Below are 25045 nucleotides of genomic sequence, written 5' to 3' on the forward strand. Positions count from 1 at the left end.
AAGGGAGAATCTGGAGAGAAGTTGTGCTCACTTCGCTTTGCTGTGCATTAGGTTCAGAACTAAAGGACAGGCCTAAGTGATTCTCAGGCTTACAGAGCACTATCTGGATACACAATGGGTCCAGTAACGTAACTAGAGGGGCGGGCCTTGGCACGGGACGTGCAGCCGGGCCCCACTCCGTACGCCCGGAATTCCGGCAGAGTCAGTGGCGCGTGAGCTGCCTGGGGGCCTTGAGGTAGTTACGCCACTGAATGGGTTGGTCTAATGCCCCTTTAAGGGTCTGGCCACACAAGCAGATTCCGCCGGCTAAAATGGAAATCGCCTGCGTGAGGCAACTTCCGAAAGTGTGCTTTCATTTTTTTTTTTGTTATTGTTTTAAATCCCCCCCAGCCCCCACCCACTCGCTCACGGTGGATTTTTTGCATTTCCAATTAAGAGTAGGAATTTAATTACTATAATGAAAAGAGAGGGATTTAGTGTACTTGACTAACTTATTTTTTCACTGGTAAATAACCCGGCTCGGCACCGCGAGACACAAACCAACTCTCTCTCTCACTTTGCAGTCTCAGCCTTGGCAGATTGGCGGTGTCTGTCTGAGAGGGAAAGGGCTACGGATCTTATAGCTGGGAATGCTAATATTGCGATGAGATGAAAGAGCTCATATAAAAAAAAGTGGCAAGTTTGTAGTGTGACCACAATGCACAATGAGGTGCCAGGAAGGCTCCTGCCCTGCACAACTGCACATATATATCACTGGGATTGTGACTGACAGCCTATTGGATCAGTATCAAGAGCTACATTCATGTGGGTTCATTGAAACAGGGTAGAGGGGGTATTTTCCATGGAGCTCATATCACCAGCATTGCACCTTGCTGAAAGATGGAACAAGTCCAAAACAGAGGAACTTCAGAAACCTCAAGCACAACCTGAGGCTCTGCTTGTGTGGCCCATTCTTTTTACTCCTAAACATATCCGGGTTCTTAAGGATGCAATGTCCACATAAACGAGGAAACTCCATCAAATGACTATCACCATTGCCGATAACTTAATTTATATCAATGTCCAACTTAGGCAGATGGCCTGAATAATACAAGATGGTGCCTTTACACACCCCAGTGTTAAACTGATATAGGGTCCAGGACCAGGTTGCTGGAAGATACCATGATGGAGAAAAAGAAGGTACTGTATCAGCCCTAATCAACGAGAAGCATCTATAAAACAGGGCAAGAGAACATATGAACAAGAAAGGAGGAAAGTACAGAAGAATATATATTATACCAATAAGGTGTCCCCTCAAGACCAAGTTGACAGCTTACTGGTTTGTGTATTGGGCCTGTACGACTCATTTCTAGTTGGGGCAAGATAGAAAATCCCATCATATGAGAACAGCGTTGGCACATTCTGATGGTGGACAAATTGTGTGACAATCAATTTCTCTGGTGGGATCGACAAATGAGTAGATCTTGCCCTGTATGCCCAGCTTTAGAAAGGTGGCAAGAGGGGCGTATACAATTTGTTGAATACTAAAGCATATTTTGAAGGTTGCCCTCTTGTAGTTGACTGATTAGCTACAAGAAGGTCTTCCCTTCAAGGTTCCTTGCCATCTTTGGCTTCCATAAAAAGAGGGTATTGTGCATGGAGTATAATAAAATATATACAGCCCTACATTAGGCAGATTTCTTTTACTTCACTGGCAGCTGCCTGAGGAAGAAGGCCCTTTGAGTCTCAGCATATTGGCAACTTTCAAGGCTACAGTATGAGTGTAAGTTGAGGTGCATGTTAAGGGTACAGCAACAATTTGGGGAATGTTTCCAGACAACTACCCTCTAAGCTTCTGTTTTGAAGAGGCAAAATAATAACAGCATACCTTCTTACCTAAACTTTCCATTACATTGGGATTAGGCCACCAGAGATAAAACCTGAAGGCTCTAAATTAGGATTCAGATGATGAATAGCCCAAAAGATTAGCATTCTGTCAGTGTCCCAAATGAAACCGGCATTCTCTTAGGAGTAAACCTTGCAAATTGATCCCATTGATCATGAACGCTGAGGGACCGCAACATATTGTTGTGCTCCAAAGAACTTCTACCTTCTTTTCAATTAAAAAGCAAAAGAGTAGGATGCGAAGGTGTATAAAATGCAGGTGAAGCAAACGGTGCTTAATACATCATGGCCATTCTGCAGCCCAGATGTCAGGTAGGTAAGTGGGGGCTTATCATTTCGAGTTCAGGTTTCTGCTGGAAGCTATTTCTGGAACAGCAAGGAGGAAACGTCATGCAGAGGGTTAAGCTTGTTCCCCGCTGCTCCCTGCCACCAGACCACTGCTCGAGGCTATTAAATGCAACATGCTGGGCAAAGCTGTTATTAAGGATGTCTGTCCGATCAGGCAAGCAACAGGAAAGGCATCAAGTGCCCAAGTGAGGGAATAATGAATGGCGAGGCTTGACAAGGGGGCTGTCATTGTGAGCAGGAGGGAAAGAAGTCAGACAAGACAATGTGTGCTTTGCACAGCTAATGTGTCCAGCGCACTTCAAGATGACTCTTCTCTCCTTCATCTGGATGGGGCCACTGACCTCCCCAAGAATACCTCTGGTCTTGTGAAAATGGACACCTTCCCTGCCAGAGCTGCTCTCAGAACCTTTCACTTCAAAGATCTTTGGAGCTGGGTTGACCTCTTCTTTCAAGGAAATTCATAGAACAATCCCTTAGCCAAGCCAAGAGTGGTCCTCTTCTCTGACCAAGGGGCAGTGGTGCCGATTCTAACCCTGAGCCGGGGCCATTCTATGGTTAAATGAATGCGGCTCAAGTTCTAAGCAGAGAATCCCCCAGATGGATCATTATGCCACTCAGCCTCCAGAATACTTTAATTTTTACCATTTATGTTTTTATCCCAGGGGAAAAAAAAAGGTTTGCAATCAAGCAGCTATGTGCGCCGAGCATTGATATTCTAATGCAGCCCCTACAGCATTCATTATTTCATAAGTGCCCCCCATTAAAGGTCAAGTAAAACACAGAGGCAGAACTGTAATTAACCAGCTACTTCTTTCTGTGTTTGCTAGAAAGTAGATTGTAGCCTTTAAACTCTCCTCGCATAAAGTGTCATTTTTAGATTAACCTCAGAAGAAAGTCCCCATTCTCCCTAACGAAATCCACCCCCAGAGGGATCAGTCGACGAGGGAACTTAAAATCTCAGGGCAATGTAAGGGACATTCATTAGTTCATAATTACAGCAACCAGATTACAGATTGTCTGTTAGCAAAGGCAAGAGGATGTTTTTACACTTTGCACCCTGCCCTCCACACGTAGTGACTTTCCTGTGCTCTATAGTGGAGATCACCATGAATAAAGAGCGGCCTGTGGTGCCCCAACATGCAAGTAGGCACTAAGGGGACTATTTTGTGCCCTTAGTGCTCACCCAAGAAACTGTTCAAATACGCTTAGAAAGGTGTTAGAAAAGTGCTGTTTCCCTGACAATTTCAACCCTGGAGAATAGAGACTGAAGACAAAAGTATTGAACATATGAAGAATGGATCTCTGCGTGATACAGAGGAAGATCCTTAACACCAAAATAATAGGCTTACTGACTAACCCTATATTCAAGGGCGGATTAACAGAACCCAGCACAAGAACAACATAGAAACAATGACAGAATGCAGTGTAATCCACAGGAAGATATTGGAGAAAATGTGTGCATTACAGATGTAGACATCAGTGTCATCATCAGTGGTTCCAAGTTCTCCAATGAATAAAGATGATGAGTACAACCTGGATGATGAGTACAACCTGGAGGTCATTTGTTAAACTGGCACAGAGGTGATTATGTCATATGTTGCTGCCCATCTAATAAATGCCCACATTTTTATCACTTTCAACTAGTGTCATAGCAGGATAAAGTATAAAGTGTAGCACATTGCTGATGACAGGCAACTTATTGCATCATCATTGCTAACCAACAAATCACAAGGTGATGACATCATGGGGGTAGTTTTGGCAACATTAATGCCAGTGTTTCTATATAACTGTAACTGTTATGAGCTAAGGAGGACCAGCCTGAAGGCCAGTTCGGGGGAGATTTTGGGTGAGTGTTTATTTGTGCCCTGGGTACCCCTGGATCTTTAGCAGGGTGACTGTTACCCCAATGTTTCTATGTATCTGTAACCTTGTTATGATTTATTTTATTTATTGTGTGTCCAGAACATTCCTTCTCCTACCGGTGCACTCAAAAATCCTCAGGTAGTTACTGCCCAGGTGCTGGTTAGAAATATCATATAGAGCTGCAAAAAGAACCGCACTCACAGGACTTGTTCCAAGTGTAGAAAATAGAATATCTTTATTTCAAAATAAATAAAGATATCCTATTTTCTACACTTGGAACAAGTCCTGTGAGTGCGGTTCTTTTTGCAGCTATATATATATATATATATATATATATATATATATATATATATATATATATAGTGAAACGGCACTCACCAATCTTCCAGTTGTTCGCCGGGTGCTAACCAAAATAAGTCAACAGAAGTCCAGAGAAAGCACTCACGGCTATGACCATCAGCCGTGTATCAAAATATATTTATTCATGCATGGTGCATCAACGCGTTTCGGCTCACATGGAGCCGTCGTCAGGATGAAGACAGGCTCACATGACGACGGCTCCATGTGAGCCGAAACGCGTTGATGCACCATGCATGAATAAATATATTTTGATACACGGCTGATGGTCATAGCCGTGAGTGCTTTCTCTGGACTTCTGTATATATATATATATATATACAGTATATATATATATATATATATATATATATATATATATATATATATATATATATATATATATATATATATATATATATATATATATATATATATATATATATATATATATTGTTCAATTACACAGATATTCCCTGTGATGTCAAATCATTGATATTTCTTTCATTCATCTTTATGACAAAAGGACTTTTGGTGGTTGGAAAGAGAACACCGGAACTCTAAATAAACTGCTGCACTTGCAGTGATGTTCACTGATCTTTAAATTTTGCATTCCTTCCGAGCTCTACAGATAAGGGTGACTTAGAGCCAGAATCTCTGGGAGATCAAAATGGCAGCTGGCATTTATTATCAGTGATTCAACAACCATCACTATGACAACAGCTCACACAAGTAATATTCACACATGTAAATTCATCAAAAGGAAAAAGATTTGCAATTAAATCTGAGGTGTTCTACTGACATTGCCAAATGTTGAAGTCACCTGCACGATTGGTTTAGCCAGTACTAATGTAGTCATCACTTCCTACTATACCTGCTACTAACGGCTCCAGCCCCTACCCAGAGACTATTATCCCACTGTTATTATAGGCACCATCTCTCCCTACTATACCTGCTATTCCACAGTCACACTCCCTTCCCAAAGACTATTATCCCACTGTTACTATAGACACCATCTCTCCCTACTATACCTGCTATCCCACAGTCACAGTCCCTTCCCAGAAACTATTATCCCACTGTTACTATAGGCACCATCTCTCCCTACTATACCTGCTATCCCACAGTCCCTTCCCAGAGACTATTACCCCACTGTTACTATAGGCACCATCTCTCCCTACTATACCTGCTATGCCACAGTCACACTCTCTTCCCAGAGACTATTATCCCACTGTTACTATAGGCACCATCTCTCCCTACTATACCTGCTACTAACAGCTCCTCCAGCCCCTTACCAGAGACTATTATTCCACTGTTACTATAGGTACCATCTCTCCCTACTATACCTGCTACTAACAGCTCCAGCCCCTTCCCAGAGACTATTATCCCACTGTTATTATAGGCACCATCTCTCCCTACTATACCTGCTATCCCACAGTCACACTCCCTTCCCAGAGACTATTATCCCACTGTTACTATAGGCACCATCTCTCCCTACTATACCTGCTATCCCACAGCCCCTTCCCAGAGACTATTATCCCACTGCTACAATAGACACCATCTCTCCCTACTATACCTGCTATCCCACAGCCACACTCCCTTCCCAGAGAGTATTATCCACTGTTACTATAGACACCGTCTCTCCCTACTATATCTGAAAATGTGGAAGGCAGCATGGTATTGCTCACACACAAATATGCAGAGAAATAAGCTTTTGCAGAATAGGGCACACAGGTAGGCACGGTTTATAAGCAGAGGATATAGATATGACAATCTCGGAGATGAGGCCACATTCAAGCCTATCCAAGACCAGTAGGTTCCATTACTCGGAGCACAACAGCTGATCAAGTATTCATGTTCCACCATCCGCAGCAAACAGACTGTATCCGGAATACACTGATGGGATGTCACACAAACATATAGATATTAAAGGGTTTCTTTACTGGGAATGGAAAAGGTGAGTCCTAGTTCTAATGGTGGAACACTTTACTCGCTTTTATTAATACCTAACCTGGGTTGACTATAAGAGATGGGGAGAAGGCAACACAATAGAATAAATAATGCGCCTGAATAAGGACAAAATTCATGCAGACTAAGTTGCAGAAGTGCAAAGGATTGTGGGTAGTGACACTAAGTACGCACGGGCCACAGGCTGTGATAATAGGGGTTAGTGGCCTTGTTGATAGCTCTCGAGGTTGTATAATATCCTGGGAAAGCTCTAACACTCCCAGATGGGGCCACAACACGGAACGGCAGGATATAAACGAGTTATCTCAGATAAGGAACGTTGGGAATTTCAATAGCAATCCAAATGTGGCTGTGGAGTGTGCCAGCCTTCGCCTATTACAGGCTTGTTTATGTCATTGTATCGAACTGGCACATTGGCACAATACCTTTAGCTTCCCTTTAAAGGGGAAATATACTCAAACTGATTTTTAAATAAATAATAGCTACTGAGTGTAATACCTGTTCTGACTCCAGAAACAATGTAGCATAAGCCACAATAACTAATAGCTAATAAGGCTCCGGGATATGATATATTGTGTTATCGGCAATGGCTGCCAGTTTATAGCATCCAGGTGTACTATTCCTCTGCCAGCAACTAGGGCACACAAGAGTTACTCTGAGTACTGGCAACGTTGCTCCATGCACTTACGTGGAACCTTAATGTTTATTGAGGCAATAACTGCTGTTTCCAGCCACGGTGCAAATGATAGTTAGTATGTGGATGGGAATAGTAAGGCAAGAAGTACAAAGGTTGCTATAGCTACTGGGTGAAACAAAGCAGTGCCATCCTGTGACGCACCCTGGGGCAGGAAGGGGTGACTGTGTATCTGTTAACCCTATATGATACATACACAGAGGATTTAGCACTATTCGTTCAATCGAACGATCGAAGGAATAATCCATTGATCGAACAATTTTCCTTCGATCCCAAATTGGCTAGAAAGCCTATGGGGACCTTCCCCATAGGCTAACATTGATGATCGGTAGGTTTTAGGTGGCGAAGTAGGTGGTCGAAGTTTTTTTTAAAGAGACAGTACTTTGACTATCGAATGGTCGAATAGTCGACCGATTTTTAGTTCGAAACGTTCGAAACGTTCGATTCGAAGTCGTAGTTGAAGGTCGAAGTAGCCAGAAAAATACTTCGAAATTTGAAGTATTTTTTATTCTATTCCTTCACTTGAGCTAAGTAAATGTGCCCCTCAGTGTGCTTAGCAATAAAGGGGTAATGAAACCGAATTCAGTGCACAATGGATCCCTGTCTCTGACTCGCATAGAAATCCTGCGCATATTGTTGCCTCCTGAGTCAGGACTCCTGCACCTGTTCCAACCAATCTGCCCCACACCTTTACTGCTCTAGTATGTCTACACCCATCATACACCCATGCCTACACACCTGTGACTACACTACAAGTCCCAGCTAACAACACCAATCTGCACCTAACCTATTACTACAACATGTTCTGCTGTAAATATACCTACCAATCTGCTTATAACCTCTTTCTACCAAATTCCTGGTTCTACTAACACTTACCAACTTGCACCCAACCAACTCCATCCAACCTGCACTTAACCTCTACCTTCCCTGCGTTATCAACACCAAACAGCCTGCATTCCTATAGAATCAACTTCTGTACCTGCACCAACCACCCAGTTCATAATGTCTTCCAACTCCACTGCCTATTCCCCCTCCAGTACTATTCACTGCTGTAATTTGGCTAGCCCATACTTTAGTAACTATACTGATGTGGATACCCCATTCTCCATACTCCCACCCTGCTCCTGCACAACTCCATGTTGGAACAACACAAACCTACCATAAACCAAACCAGTGCACGTTGTATCCTGAGCCTGTGCAAGCGCATCCTAATAAACTCGGTGACTGAGTTTTCCTTGTGCATTTCCATACTAGTAACAGGTCATGCGCCAGTGCTAAAAGGTGCTATAACAGACTAGTGGAGGGTTTACAGTCAAATGACTGGTTATGGCCGCAGGTATTTCTTCTTGGGGTCAGTATGTATCTTATTTTTAATGTGAATATTAATAAATAATTTATTTTACTAAAGAAAAAGGCCTTGGGACAGATATCTTTTGATATAGGAATTTTTCGCAGGTATTTCTTCCCCATTAAACATTAATATAGCAGAACACAAAACAAATCCCGTTATAGGAAATATTCCCATAAATATCCCTGGCCGAAGCGCTTAGACATAAGCAAAGTGTCTGATCTAATTTTAAGTTCCAAAAACAATAAAGATGGGGAGGAAAGCAATAAAGACGTCAGGTGAGGCTCTGATCACTTAGCAAGCCATGGGGACTTGTGTCTTTAGGAAAGGAAAGAGGGCACAAATGGAGCTAAATGAAGCAACACTATCCTCAGCATAGGGTGTGGAAAACCGAAAACAACAAAAAGTGTGGGCATTCAGGCACTCAAAGACCACAAATTTAAAAAGTGTTCAAAGCTAAATTAAAACAGTTAACCCCTCCATAAACCCTATGATTTTCGTGCCGTAAGGTGACCAAACACTGTAAGATTCGCTTGTTTGGTGAGGTCAACAAGCAAATCTTTCCCTCTACAGGCCCCAAGGCCGATCGTATTACAATGAATGGGATACGAAAAATCGGAACAAGGATCGTCCTTGTGAGTCCTCAATTTGAAAAACCAAACCTGCCTGATTGAGAGCTGGCTGATTTTTGGCCAGATATCGACTGGGAAGGCCTGTTGAAGGGCCACATACACAGGCAGATAAACTGCCCAGTCTGTCTAAATAACCTGAATCAGCAGCTTAAATTTCCATGTTGGAATGTATCCACCTGTAAACAGATTGTAAACAGAGCTCCAACCACACATTTAATGAGCAGTAGCATTAGACACCAAACTCTATGTTCATACCTGTAGGTTTTCTAGTGCTCAGAGTAAAGACCCAGAAAAAAAACTTGTGAAATATATAAATATTACTGATCTTACCACTTCACACCAGCTTGGAATGCATGGCTAATAAAACAGTTACCTCCCTATACAGGAAAAACGCCAGTCTTACAAACAAATCATTTAAAAAACCCATCTTCCTATGCTTCGAATGAATGAGAAATTGGATACCATCTTGGATCCAGGGTGCACTTTAGGGGACACACTTTGCCCTAGCATGGCATTGAACCAACAGACAGCCATAGCTGCCTGCCTGGCACATAGAGGTACATTTAAGTTAGCTTTTAGTGTGTTATAGAATGGCCATTTATAAGTAACTTTTCAATTGGTCTTCATCATTTATATAGTATAGTTTTTAGTTTTTTTTAATTCTAAATTTTTTTGAATAAGAGACTGGAATATTAAATATACTATGCACACGTTTGTGCCCTTCCATTGTACGTTTGGTATGCCCTTCTTTTTGCTGTGATCACACCTTTTTTAGTATATGTAGATTTATTAGTGGTAAGGGACACTAAGAGTCTTTAAGACTCTATCCGCATGTTTTTTCTATAAATACTTATCTTGCCAATCTAGCCCATTATGATTGCTCCTAGGGTATGAAACACATAGGGGTTATGAAGATGATAACGATTCAAATGTAGATTTAATTAAAGAATTATTTGACTTTTTAGCTTTGTGGCCTTATGGAAATCTCTGAATGCCCGGACTTTTTGCTGTTTGAGGTATGTCTTTAACCTGTTCTGCGCTGATGCCACCAGATTGCTGGGCACATTGCCTGTTGTGGCAGGGACTTATTTCATGTGGCTGAGTGTGACTGGTGCGCCTCTGAGATAGATGGCAGCTACAACTGACAGATGAGTGCTGCCAAGCTATCCCACCCCCATTGCCGATTACACCGGACTGTGCAAACTTAGCAGGTTATTTATGTATCCAATATTGTCCTGAGCCTATTCCCAGCGCTCATTCTTATTACCTGTGACATCTGCCGGTTTGTTTATGTCAAGACTTCTCAAAACGTAGCCCGCCTGCTGAAACTACAGCCCTGCCCTGTTCTTCATGGGGTCTGACTGCTGTAAGGCCACACTGTAAATCTGAGCCTTCAGAGTTATCTGTCATCTTTTTCAACAGGATTGCAGAAGCGGTTGAGATGAGATTTAACCTCTGAGCCTCCTGAGTGTGGCAGAGGGTGTTGGTGATGACTGATCGGACAATGGGGATATGGGTAATGTGCCATGGGTGACTATCCCACCTGATAAACGGCACCAGCTCTTTACATAACAGCCGCTATTGCTCATTCCTGCTGCAACTGGCCAATCAGAACAGGGAAAACGTGTCAGTGACTGATAATATTAGCTTGTGTAGGTTGCAGCCAGGAGGAAAAACAGGTTTGGTTGAGGAATATACCAATAAACATATAAACAAGTGTAAAAAAAAATAATGCACTTAACCTCTACCTTCCCTGCGTTATCAACACCAAACAGCCTACATTCCTATAGAATCAACTTCTGTACCTGCACCAACCACCCAGTTCATAATGTCTTCCAACTCCACTGCCTATTCCCCCTCCAGTACTATTCACTGCTGTAATTTGGCTAGCCCATACTTTAGTAACTATACTGATGTGGATACCCCATTCTCCATACTCCCACCCTGCTCCTGCACAACTCCATGTTGGAACAACACAAACCTACCATAAACCAAACCAGTGCACGTTGTATCCTGAGCCTGTGCAAGCGCATCCTAATAAACTCGGTGACTGAGTTTTCCTTGTGCATTTCCATACTAGTAACAGGTCATGCGCCAGTGCTAAAAGGTGCTATAACAGACTAGTGGAGGGTTTACAGTCAAATGACTGGTTATGGCCGCAGGTATTTCTTCTTGGGGTCAGTATGTATCTTATTTTTAATGTGAATATTAATAAATAATTTATTTTACTAAAGAAAAAGGCCTTGGGACAGATATCTTTTAAACAAGTGTAAGAAAAAATAATAATGCAGTATTGTTTATAATAGTGATTGTTCCCCTTGAATAGTTTGGTGGCAGCAGTTCTTAAATCAAAAAATAAATGAATTACTGAAAGAGGAGATCAATGCAGTCCAATATCAATAAGAAGGATCTGTGGAAGTACTCAGAAAACTATAGGCTGTGCCTCATTACTGGGCACTGTTTGGGCAGATCGGAAGCTTGGCCAACTACCTTTTGCTACTTGAGCAACACTGGCATCTTGTCATTCCAGGGTGCCCTAGCCCTGTTCACACTACTACTGGTTCCTAGGTGTGCTAGGCTTAGTGTTGCCACCTGACCGGTATTTTACCGGCATGGCCGGTAAAAATTATGGTTGATCCCAATGTTATTAATAGGGAAAAAAGATAAATAAATAGGAAGGCCGGTATTTTTTTCCAGAAAAGGTGGCAACCCTAGCTAGGATGTGGAACACACATCCACCCCTTAGGCCAGAGGGGGATCCAAGGGGATGTTACTGGGCCCAGCAAATTAATATTGGGGCCCCAATATATCCAGAGGTTGTCCTGTTTTACCAATATATGTTGAAATTGCCCAAGGCCCCCCCTATTCCTCCTGGGCCCCTCTGCAACTGAAGGATCAGCTTCCTCTGTAGTTACACCCCTGGTAACTTTCTCCAAGAGAAAGAGCTAGTGTACCACAAAAGGATTGTCCTCCGCCCCTTCATAGGCTTTACTACAACTTCCCCCTGCACACTTCCTATGCACACAACTAGGGGGCGCTGTGCCGGTGACATTCTATCCCTATAGCCTTTTTCTGCCTCTCTGCCTTGTGAAACTGCAATGCTCTCTCGTTAGCCGTAAAACTGATTAATTGTGATGCTGAATATTAATGAGCCTTCTCTTTATTGCTTCTCTCTGTACTCAACCCCTGTCCTGTTTAATATTTTAGCCTGCCATTCAATGCCTGCGTGCACTCTGTCCTTACTATATACCGAATTGGAAGTTAACGGTAACACGGCACTCACTCACTTTCTAGGGTAATGTAGTTATAAGTAGACACTCACCTACTGGGGTTAATGTAGCCATAAGTATATACTGCAGCGCTTACTCATTAGAGTACTGCAGCTATGAGTATATACTCACTGCGGTAAATGTAGCTATGAGTATACACTGCACAGGGTAATGCTGCTATGAGTCCCTCACTCACAGGTAGGGGAGGAGGGTGACAGTTGCATTTGGGGAGAATTCCATTGGAGAACCTATAATTATATATAAACATATATGGGTCAGAGACTAAATCCTCTGCCTGTGTTTACACTGAATCTACCCGGTGCTTGATCTCACACCCATTGGAAGAAGTACAACAGTGCAGCCGAGCAGTGACACTTATGCAGATCTACAATCTGTTATTACATGAATCAGGTTTGTGCAGAACCCACAGATGTTTTATTATGAGCTGCTCATCCACTGGTAAATAGGAGAGAGCGGCTACACTTTAATTTATAAAAAATGGGGGTGCCTTGTACAAATACAATTTTTGGTGGGGGGTCAGTTATTTATGGGACAGTCCCTACTACATCCGTTGAGCTGCCCACCTTGGAGGCTCCATATGATGGGGTAATTGGAATGAATACATTATAGCTCAACCCATGAGCCTGTTCACCTGCCAGATTAGGCACCCTCCCATAGGAGCAGAGAAAGGCAGCCTGGTGCCCTTCAGTTTGCCAGTTCAAGCGGCAGTCATCCACGCTGGCAGATAGATGCTGGAAACTGCAGTTAAGCAGCAGATGGAGCACCCAAGGTGGCCAATCCCTGTATTAGGGGATAACAAAGCCAATTTATGTTCCCGTCTGCGTAAAGGGAATACAAAATACAGATAATAAAAAGCCAATTGGATGAAAACAAAGAATGCTGGGATTTGTAGTTCAGAAAAAAAGCATTCCCCACCAGTCCCCAACACTTGTCAGTACCCAGATGAATAGCCAAGTCATTAGAGCCCCAGCTATGCATTAATGAGACTTTATCATGGATTCTGAAAGCAATCGATGTTTTCTATGGCTTTTTCCTGCTGAGTACAACAAACAGCCGAGAGATGTGCTTTGTACTGAGTCTGTTGTCAATCCAAGCTGGATTTCAAGCCCCCCCCCCGTTTAGTTTCTCCTTCCCCCCAGTTGGGTGGCGCTGCTTCATTGGAGTCTTTGGATGATAATTCAGCAAGGCAGAGTGATCAGTATGGCAGGTCCCACACATGCAAGAGCAATCTTTATATCTGCATTTTATTCAGGGACCCCCTGATAGAACAACAACAACTCTAAAGGAAATAACATTTATACAGCCAACTATCATAAACCCACCCCAGCCATACAAAGGTACAAGAGCAGCTACCCATTCACACTTACCTGGGATTTCTCCTGCACAGAGTCCTCCATTTGGGGGGTCCCTCTGATATTCTTCCACCGGTCACTCCCCATTTTCTGCAGGCACAAAAGCATAAAATTACCAGGACTGATCACACCAACAGGCACAAGGGAGAGAAAGAAAGACGGAGCGTGCCTGTGGCACCGGCAAATGAACTTGTCATCTGGCTAGTGGAATGCGGTCACGCTCAGTGCCTGCAAACCCAGCCAGGTGCAGCTCTGAAATATATATAAATATATACACAGTATACAGTGCATTGTTTTTCTCCACAATGGCAGGTTCATAAGGACTACACATTATATGTCATATTTATATATACATAATAATTTTATTGCTAAACCCCAAAAACCTATTTATTTTAAAAGTCCAGTTCTTCCTGCACCCCACCTCTCCTGCTCCCTGGGACCCAGAAGCCCCGATATTCTCTGTACTGGATACAAGCCATGCCACATAATATGAATAATCCTTGCCTTTGAGTTGCATAGAGATGAGCCAGACTGCAGCATGGCATGGGCACACGGCACCTCGAGGGGTTACACACACACACATATATCAGTAGGACAAATCAGTAACATTCATCACTTAGTCAATGATAAGGGCTAGGATGCAGGGACGCGCATGGAGCCCATACAGAGGTGTCAGTGTAATTACCAGGCAGATAGCTTGGCATTGCTGCTGTATGGTGCCACTGGGGAGATGTTAACTCTTGCACACCAGGAGCTTGGCACCTTAGGAATCCCTGTCTCTGTGTGTATATACATATATATATATATATACACATACATATATATATATATATATATATATATATATATATATATATATATATATATATATATATATATATATATATATATATATACACACACACCTCTGGGCAGAGGGAGAGGGTGGGAGATGTCGGGCAGACAAAGACAAGGCAGGTAGATAAGATGCCACAAATACAGCCAATGGGATACGTAAATCAATAGACAGACAAACAGACAGGTCAGTAGCTGCCCGGCACTCACCTAATTGGTTCATATTCTCCAGGAAGGTTCCTCCAACTCTTCCCTAGACATTAAATTCCCCAAGCACTGTCCGGCTGTTTCCCAGTCACTGGCTCTTTTATCAGATGGGACACCCTGGGAAGGCACTCTACTGCCCTATCCTTCTGTCACCCTCCCCTCTCTCAATATACAGTATATATATGTGTGCATGTCTTTTCTTTTCTGCCCTCTCCCTATTCTCTTCTCTGAATCTCCTGCTGCCCCTCAACTTCTCCTTCTTTGGGTTGGACCCCCCCAGCACCTATTGTTTAATCTGCCTAAAGCAACCTCAGATGCTAATTCCCAAATCTTTAATCTGCTTTGCTGTGGAAGTCTAATGAGAAGGAACCTGAGCTCCTGTCCAATGCTGGTGCTGCCCCCACACATCTGATATTCTGGTAACTCCAGCCCCCCCCCCCCAGCTGCACAACATAACTCTGCTGCATATGCAAAGGGCAGGGGGGCTGGCGGCACAGAGCAGACATGCACATGGCAAGCAGGGTGGGCAAGGGGGTACATACATAGATCATGACACTAAGCACCTACCTCCTTACTGTGCTACACTGGGCACCCACACCGCTGGCTCCATGTCCCCAGCTCAGTCGCTGTCCCAGGCAGGATTGTGTCTGAGAGCACAGATGCACAGAATGGGTAGGGGGCGTTGCAGCTATGAATGCCGAGCTGGAGAGAAAGGGATTATAGATTTGTCAATTACAGTGATATTAGTCAGAGAAGTCATTTAGCAACACGGCTCTTCTGCACCCCCCGGCCCACCAGCCAACCCACTTGTGTGGCATCTCACTAGTGCACTTGTATGTGTCCCTGCTCCTCACTACAAAGCTCTGAGCATAATAACCCTCAGCTGCTGTATAAGAGCCGCACAATTGCTCATGTTGGGTTCAGGCTAATGGGGACACCGACAATGCTGCTCTGCCTTCTATTAACTCCTTCTGCACTGGCATTCCTTCAACTTATACTGGAGCTAACAGCTGCCTTTATCCCCTACAGCCAGAGCCATACAACTATTCATCCTTCTACTGGGATAACACTCCCCAGTAACCCCTTCATCCACAGACAGAGATATACAACTGTTCATCCTTCTACTGGAGATAATACCTCCATTAACCCCTTCATCCACTCCAAGAGCTATACAATTACTCACCCTTCTACTAGGAATAATACCCCCTTAACTCCTTCATCTACTCCAAGAGCTATATAATTACTCATCGTTCTACTGGGGATAATATCCCCATTAACCCCTTCATCCACTCCAGGAGCTATACAATTACTCATCCTTCTACTTGGGATAATACCCCCATTAACCCCTTCATCCACTCCAAGAGCTATACAATTGCTTATCCTTCTACTGGGGATAATACCTCCATTAACCCCTTCATCCATTCCAAGAGCTATACAATTGCTTATTCTTCTACCTGGAATAATACTTCCATTGACTCATTTATCCCTGTACAAATCCATATACTTGTACTTGGGTTACTAGCTTGCCTTTAACCCCTTCATTATCAGAAACAGCTATATAATTCCTTATACTTAAAAGTGGGATAATTTATCCACAGCAAAATTTTATACAATTATACTCTTCCTTCTACTATGGTTATTAGCCTCTCTTTAACCCCTTATCCACAGCAAGAGCGATACAATTCCTTCTGCTTCTCATGGGCTAATTTACAAACACTAGGCAGCACAGAGTGCAATTCATTGTATATATCTTGTCTTTATCAGGTGGCAGAGGTAAAGTGTGTAGGTGCATGGCCATTTCCTGCCTGTTTTCCAACCCACTAACCAGTGCAGTCCTTGTGGCAGTTTCTGGGTGCAGAAATGTATGGCGAATTACAATGAGTGCTGTTATACTGGAATTCTGGGAAGGGAGCACCAAACCCAGCAATCCCTGTATTAGCAGAGTGCAGTCAGGGGCAATATCATACTTCTTTTGAGTCCAGTGGCCTGTAAGGGGATAAATCATTTTAGAAACCATAACAGAACTTGCCTCCCTCATCTTTTGAAGGGGAGGTAATAGACTCATGGCAGGCTTCTGATTGTCAGGCCGCCCACCTCTCCTCTCTGCCAGTGCTGCCCACCTGATCCCACTGAGAGCAGGGTGTCCAAGGAGAGCTGGTCCGCCACCCCCCCAAATGAAAGGCGCAGTGAGAGCCCATGGTCTGATCACTTTGACAGGAGTTTTTAACCTCAGCACTGCCGGTTTAAATCCATAATGGGTTCTCCTAGCTGAGTGCGGCTCGCCGGCTCATGCCCCTTCAATTATCAGTGAACATTACTGGACAGGGTTAATACCCTGCCTAAAGTGTGCCAAAGCTCCCATTGTTTATCGTATGAAAGGATAAAGGAGTTAAACACAGCCCTCCTGTGCCTCGACTCTGTCCTGTGCTGCATTTCATGTTATGTGGTGGTAAATTACAGAGGGGGAATGCTGAATCATGAGGCATCCGGCCATCAGAGGATTCTTTTCTTAAAGGCAAGTCATTCAGAGCTCCTGTAATCTTGTGCACACAGAAGCGGGCCACTAGCGCACAGGCCACAGAGCTCCATTAGCAAGGGAGAGCAGGACCAACACCCAATGGAAGGCGTGGAAGATTAAAAGCACCTGCCTGCAGGAGAGTTGGTTGCACTCAGGATGCATGCTGACCTTGAGGCTCACACTCATAGAAACCATCCACAAGGGTAGAAAGAATAAGGCTTTGTGGAACCACTGGAGTATGGGAATAGGCAAAATGGTACCGTTTTTTAACGTACAGTCTTATGGGCCCAAACAAAGGGTCTCGAGCAGGACTGGCCAGTCTGGCCTCTATTTGCCACAGAACTGTAAAAAATCAAACCCAATAGCAATCTGGTTTTTGGGCTGAAATGGATATCCTACTTATGCAACTAATGTCCCACTTTGCTCATAACAAGATAACAGATATATAGAAACATTTGGGTAACAGTCACACAGCAATAGTTCCAGGGGTACCCAGGGCACAAATAAGCACTCACCCCAAATCTCCCCCTAACTGGTCTTCAGGCTGGGCCCCCTTAGCTTATAACAAGGTTACAGATAACCCTCTCTCTACAAAGGATCTAGGCCCCTCCACACAAGAGTATGAGAACTGGAACAGATCATAATAACAGACAAAGTTACTCATAATAATAAATACAGGTGGTTCATAAACCCGGTGGTGCATCTCTTGGATGTGCAGAAAAGAACAGCGCCCTCAAGTGGCCAGTGAGGTGGCCAGACAAGGTAAAAAAAGGTCAAAGGGCTTCTGTGTTGGGGAGATGGAACAAGAGCAACAAAGCCTGGGGACAAAAGGATTTTATGTTAGCCAGTGGATAAATGAATTGTTATCTATTTTATAGCACGAGCTTGCACTCTCCTCTTTAATCTGTAACTGTCTGACAGTGACTAAAAGACGTCTCTCCTTTCCACACATGTACAGCTGCCCATGTTTCTTTACAAGCTCATCTGTTGGAACCTGCACTTACTGCCTGCACTGCAATGCATTATCAGTCACTACGCAGGAGCCATAAAACTCCACTTATTTTATATTATCATGTAAAGCTACTAGGTGCAAAAGAGTTTGCAAGGCAATGGGGACTTCTCAAGGGCTTCTGTCTGCTCCATCAAATGCTGAGCAAAACGGCAGAAAGAGCCACATAATAATCATTTCCCCGACTGTAACTCCACAAGATGGCATAGCTGATTCCATTCTTAAAGGGGATGTAAAAGCACCGGCGAAATCAGAAGTGCGGCATCATATCAACATAGCGAGTGGAATAGTCATACTGGAAGGGCTGCTGCAGGGACAGATATGGGTTATGCATTGGCCCTAATTGCCCTTCAGACTGGGCCCCTTAGCTCATAACAAGGTTACAGACATATATAGAAACATTGGGGTAACCTAGGGCACAAATAAACACTTGACTTGCCTGCAATACCACCCTAGCAACTTGTAAGTGGATCAGTGCCAAGTCTAGATTTGGGGACTAACCTACCTGTACCACTGAGCTGCCAGGTCCTAGAGAGCAGGTTCCCCCACCATGCCAAGGAACTAAGCTCCGTCTCCCTCCAGACATGAAAAAGGCGGCAGTTATCAGGCAGACTTTGAAGCAGGAAGAGAACACATCACAGTCTGGTGGAGCTGCATGGAAAGCAATTAGTGGGTTTAACACAAGTGCCAGTAGAGAAGGGAGAAAACACTGATTATAAAAGTAACAGCAAAAATAGACACACCTAATGATATTAACATTAAATAAGTGCACTTGCTTGGATGTTATTTTAATTCTTGCGGATTGCCAGGGCTTATATCCACCAGAAGTAGCATTTAATTTGGTGCTACCTACCCTTTTGTTATAGGGATCCCTATTGCCTTTCCATCAAGCACGGCCCATTGTTACTCCCTGGCAGCTGAACATTGTGTAACATTTATAGCAGTTGACTTTTCTGTAATTTGTTTGTTCATTTCACTTGCTCCACTGGGAGCATGTGCCATTTTACAGCACCCTTTATTGTCGACAGAGAACAAACATTTTTGGCATTCCAAAGCCGCTGCTATGCCCAAAGTGCATGCCAAACTAATAAATGTTAGCTTCTCTCTGCACAATGATTCTGCCTATAGTAGCAGTGGGACTGTGACTGTGGAATAGCAGGTATAGTAGGGAGAGATGATGCCTATAGTAACAGTGTGATAATAGTCTCTGGGAAGGGAGTGTGACTGTAGGATAGCAGGTATAGTAGGGAGAAATGGTGTCTATAGTAACAGTGGATAATAGTCTCTGGTAAGAGAGAGTAGCTGTTGGATAGCAGGTATAGTAGGGAGAGATGGTGCCTATAGTAACACTAGGATAATAGTCTCTGGAAAGGGAGTGTGACTGTGGGATAGCAGGTATAGTAGGGAGAGATGGTGCCTATAGTAGCAGTGGGTAATATTCTCTGAGAAGCGACTGTGGCTGTGGGATAGCAGGTATAGTAGGGAGAGATGGTGCCTATAGTAACAGTGAGATAATAGTCTCTGGGAAGGGAGTGTGACTGTAGGATAGCAGGTATAGTAGGGAGAAATGGTGTCTATAGTAACAGTGGATAATAGTTTCTGGTAAGAGAGAGTAGCTGTTGGATAGCAGGTATAGTAGGGAGAGATGGTGCCTATAGTAACACTAGAATAATAGTCTCTGGGAAGGGAGTGTGGCTGTGGAATAGTAGGGAAGAGCCATAAGTTGAATAGTTCTACTTTCTATAAATAATAGGGTGGTATTCCCAGCAATAAATAAAGCCCTGTCTCCATTGTGTGTGATGCTGGTATGAGACTGTATATATGTGGCACAGTGGGGGTACAGAGCTATATCCATGCTGTGATTCATCAGCCTGTGAGACCTAGAGATGAAGGCAAAGGATTACTGTGAAAAAGAAGGGAACCTGTGGTCCCGTGGCTTGCACAGAGCCCTAGGATACCTAATGGATGTACAGTATGATGCTTATCCAGATAAATCCTTGCAGCAGGGATTTAATACAACAGCTGACTTTACCTTTATATTGCTCATTACATCCGGGCGCTGAAGCCCATTGCACCAATAGCCACGGTGCATCGATAGAACCAGAGAAGCCTTTTGGCTGCAGGGTTAAATTAGGAGACAAACAGCTGGATGGTGTCCAAGCCTCAGTGCATGATGTGCCATACTGAAGGCAGCATACCTTGACATGTACACATAACACAGCAGTGCTAATGGAAGTGAATGGGGGGGGGGGGGAGAAGGGGCAGAAGACACCCAAAAAAGAGAGCACAGAGCGACGGAATGACAGAACCAATATCTCTCAACTTTGCTTTGTCAACAGCTGCTGACAGCGGAGATCAGAGAAGGGCCAGTAGCCTAGGATGGCGGGGATAAAGCCGGGGGCAGATAGAGCCATGTAGAGGGCAAGCTAGAAAGGTGGCTGAGGGGAAACATAAAAATAGTAGCAGCTTCTTTATACAGGGACAAGAGAAACACAAATAGGAAATTGCCTTAGGGGAAATAGACCTGAGTGCAGCAGCCTCCGCAGTTTATAAATCTTCCCATACCAGAGGGACTTGCAGCCAATCGTCAGGCTGAAAAGCAAAGGGGATTAGATGGGAAGATTCTCTCAGTGCTGATGTAAGTTACCATATTGGTTCCAGAGTTCTGAAAAAAACTCCATCCCAGAGAATCCACACAGGGCACTGTCCTGGTATGTAGGACACACGGAATCAGCTGACGCATCACTTTGTGCTCCATGTACATCACTTGTGCTCCATGTACAGTTCTACGTGCGTCAGGAATCTTGCCAATGGATCGGTAGGTATAAGAAGGATTAAGTATTTCATCTTGGTGACATGCAGCAGTGCAGCTCAGCGTGGGCAGAGCTGCATGGTCTTGGGTTCGATTCCAACCAGCCCATGCTCTGTTTGCACTTCGTAAACTCTCCCTGTGTTACTTTGAGTTTCCACCAGGGTCCCCATGTCAAAGACAGCATGTAGGTGACTTGTGTCTAGGGAAATTAGATTGCTAACTTCCCTAGTTTGAGAAAAGGAAACAGAGGTGTGTTTGCTAGGGCTATATCACTCTATCAGGTATAAAGGCAATCATAAAAATATCAGCAATTAAACTAAAGCCTCACTGTCATTCTGTTTGCAGTTGCCAGCGTCAGTAACCCTGACACCCATACAGCATTTTCAAGAACAATACCTGTCTTCAATATATTGTTTTCATGGTACGTACTGGGTCTTTACCGGACTGTACCTTTAAAAGTACATGAAGCAGACCTTTTATCTCAATGAGTGCATGGAAATGAGCGACACACGGGTGCATTTGTATGCACCGCACAGTAAACTCAAAAGGCCCTGGCATATCACTGAAATTCTACAACTGTTACCTAAATCATGGTAATTTAGCCCCACTTCCTGTAATAAATCACAAGAATACAACAACGTGCTCGTTACGAGCTAAGCCGAGCAGAACAATTCAATTTCCCTGCAATTCTTAAAGGCATACTGTTATTGTTACTGTTATTAGTTAATAGTGCTGCTCCAGCAGAATTCTACACTGAAATCTTTTTCTTAAAAGAGCAAACAGATTTTATTATATTTAATTTTGAAATCTGACATGAAGCTAGACATATTGTCAGTTTCTCAATTGCCCACAGTCATGTGACCTGTGCTCTGATAAATTTCAATCACTCTTTACTGCTGTACCGCAAGTTGGAGTGATATCACATACACCCCCCCCCCCAGACAGCCTTACAACAGAACAATGGGAAGGTAACCAGATAACAGCTCCCTAACACAAGATAACAGCTGCCTGGTAGATCTAAGAACTGCACTCAATAGTAAAAATCCAGGTCCCACAGAGACACATTCAGTTACATTGAGTAGAAGAAACAACAGCCTGCCAGAAAGTAGTTCCATCCTAAAGTGCTGGCTCTTTCTGAAAGCACATGACCAGGCAAAATGACCTGAGATGGCGCCTACACACCAATATTACAACTAAAAAAAAAATACACTTGCTGGTTCAGGAATTAAATTTTATATTGTAGAGTAAATTATTTGCAGTGTAAACAATGTAATTTAGAAATAAAAACAACACCATAAAGATCATGACAGAATCCCTTTAAGTATTTCTCCTTAATATAAAGAAACCGGACGATTACTAATTTATTTATTTAAATTTCCTTATTTTTGTTTTTCACCCTGAAAACCAAAATGTTATTGGAGTGGAATGAAAGAGCTGATCTGGCGTCTCAGAGCCTCTAGCAAAGGGTTAATCACCTATAAATAGAATTGTACAGTATTGCACATATAAACTGTATCTTTATAGAGCCTTTGTCACTCAGATTGAATACGAGGGGATTTCCATCAGCTGCACAAGCGAGAGAATGGAATGTTTATATATAAAAGCAGATAAGCCGCTCAGAAATTACAGCCACCAAATGTGGAATATGTAATTGAATGGACTCCAAAACTTACACTCTATTACAGAACCCACACTCCCTGTCAGTGGTCTTAATCATATATGTCACCAATGGAAAACCTAGGCAGCAGTCCCCAAATTGTAACACTAGACTGCATGGGGGTGAAGCCTGAAAGCCAGTTAAGGTGAGATTTGGGGTGACTGCATATTTGTGCTGGGTACCCCTGGAACTATAGCAGGGTGACTGTTTCCCCAATGCTTCTATATATCCAGTGTCGGACTGGCCCGGTGGGACACCAGGAAAATACCCGGTGGGCCCCGACCCTCATGGGCCAGAACCCCTCTCTAAATATTTAGATTTAAAAAAAAGACCCTGTATATATCTGTAACCTTGTTATGAGCTAAGGGGGCCCAGCCTGAAGGCCAGTTAGGGGGAGATTTGGGGTGAGTGCTTATTTGTGCCCTGGGTACCCCTGGAACTATAGCAGGGTAACTGTTACCCCAGTGTTTCTATATATCTGTAACCTTGTTATGAGCTAAGGGGGCCCAGCCTGAAGGCCAGTTAGGGGGAGATGTGGGGTCAGTGCGTATTTGTGCCCTGGGTACCCCTGGAACTATAGCAGGGTGACTGTTACCCCAATGCTTCTATATATCCAGTGTCGGACTGGCCCGGCGGGACACCAGGAAAATACCCGGTGGGCCCCGACCCTCATGGGCCAGAACCCCTCTCTAAATATTTAGATTTAAAAAAAAGACCCTGTATATATCTGTAACCTTGTTATGAGCTAAGGGGGCCCAGCCTGAAGGCCAGTTAGGGGGAGATTTGGGGTGAGTGCTTATTTGTGCCCTGGGTACCCCTGGAACTATAGCAGGGTGACTGTTACCCCAGTGTTTCTATATATCTGTAACCTTGTTATGAGCTAAGGGGGCCCAGCCTGAAGGCCAGTTAGGGGGAGATGTGGGGTCAGTGCGTATTTGTGCCCTGGGTACCCCTGGAACTATAGCAGGGTGACTGTTACCCCAATGCTTCTATATATCCAGTGTCGGACTGGCCCGGCGGGACACCAGGAAAATACCTGGTGGGCCCCGACCCTCATGGGCCCCCGCCGGGCCAGAACCCCTCTCTAAATATTTAGATTTAGACTTTTTTGGTTCATCCTTTTCAATTTGAGGTTCAACTATTGGTCAGGGTCCTCACTTAGCTTATTACAAGTAAGGATGCACTGAACCCTGCTTTTCATAGAATATGGATTTGGCCGAATAATGAAATGAATCTGAACCCTAAGGCCCGGTGGAAATTGCCAGCATGTGGAAATGCCTGATGCACGCACAAAGTAAACTTTTTCAGTTACACAGGGTACAGATTTTATTTGGCCACGCTCTTGGATTCGGTTAAACCCGAATCCAGCAAAAAACACCTCGGATTCAACCAAATTCCAAACCGAATCCAGGATTCAGTGCATCCCTAATAACAAAGTTACACATAGATGAAAACACCTCTTTAAATTCAACCAAGAATTTCGAGGACAGTGACTAATATCTCGCCACATATTTCTCCCAAATTCACCTTCAAGCTGGGCTTGCAGAAGTATCTAGGAAACGAAGGAGGCATTTTTATTCCAAATCTCGCCCTACCCAGTCGCTATTCCAGACCCCACTAGGAGAAGCCAGCCCCACAGTTTTGGGAACCACATCTTTAAGTTATATGTGCTGACTTAGTGATCTCTGGTTAAAGCGGGTAAAGTTGCCATAAATGGTTTGTTGACTGATGTGCACGATTGTGTTTTATAGGACAGTTGTGTGTCGGTTGCTACTCACGGTGCCCTCTTCTGCCTATGATAAAGTGTTCCATGTTGTTTTCAAAGTGTCTGGTTATCCGTAGATTCATATCTTTTTCTGTTTGTGTAACATTATACGGTTTCGACTGCCGGATTCTCGCAGGATATACTTTGCCGTTCTTAGCTCTCCCAAGGTCAGCCCATTGTATAGGAGGGTTTTGCAAATTCATCACGACTTGCATTGTACAGCCGGGGTGCGCAAAGTCTTCAGACCCGTGGCCAGTTCTATTATATTGGTTTAATTATTTCTAAGAATTTCATATTTCGTTTCCTTTCGTTGTACAGCGTTAGACATTAAAATATGAAATATAATATGTGCATAAGTATTAAATCCTCACGCTTATTCAGTTGCGCCCCCTTTGTACCAATAACAGCAATCAAAGAGGACACATATTTGCGGTGGTGGCACACACTATTTAGTGGACACCTGATGTTAATGAAAAGGAAAGCATTAATCATAAGTCCCTCTCTCTACTCAACAGCTGCATTAAAGGGGAC

General features: G+C 43.6%; 1 protein-coding gene across 5 annotated transcripts in view; it reads right to left on the reverse strand.

Annotated features, from left to right (window-relative positions):
• fibcd1.S (fibrinogen C domain containing 1 S homeolog) overlaps positions 1–18804 on the reverse strand; it is a 38677-nt gene extending 19873 nt beyond the window's left edge. Inside the window, exons 1-3 of one of the 5 annotated variants that reach the window (XM_018232052.2) lie at positions 18786–18804; positions 15321–15455; positions 13728–13802 (exon numbers count right to left, since the gene is read on the reverse strand). In XM_018232052.2, the coding sequence (XP_018087541.1) occupies positions 13728–13799 (72 nt within the window). In that variant the 5' untranslated portion in view covers positions 13800–13802; positions 15321–15455; positions 18786–18804. 5 annotated transcript variants of the gene reach the window in all.
• Between the last annotated feature and the right edge of the window lie 6241 nt (positions 18805–25045).

The sequence above is a fragment of the Xenopus laevis genome, chromosome 8S, assembly GCF_017654675.1.
Source record: "Xenopus laevis strain J_2021 chromosome 8S, Xenopus_laevis_v10.1, whole genome shotgun sequence".
Taxonomy (NCBI): domain Eukaryota; kingdom Metazoa; phylum Chordata; class Amphibia; order Anura; family Pipidae; genus Xenopus; species Xenopus laevis.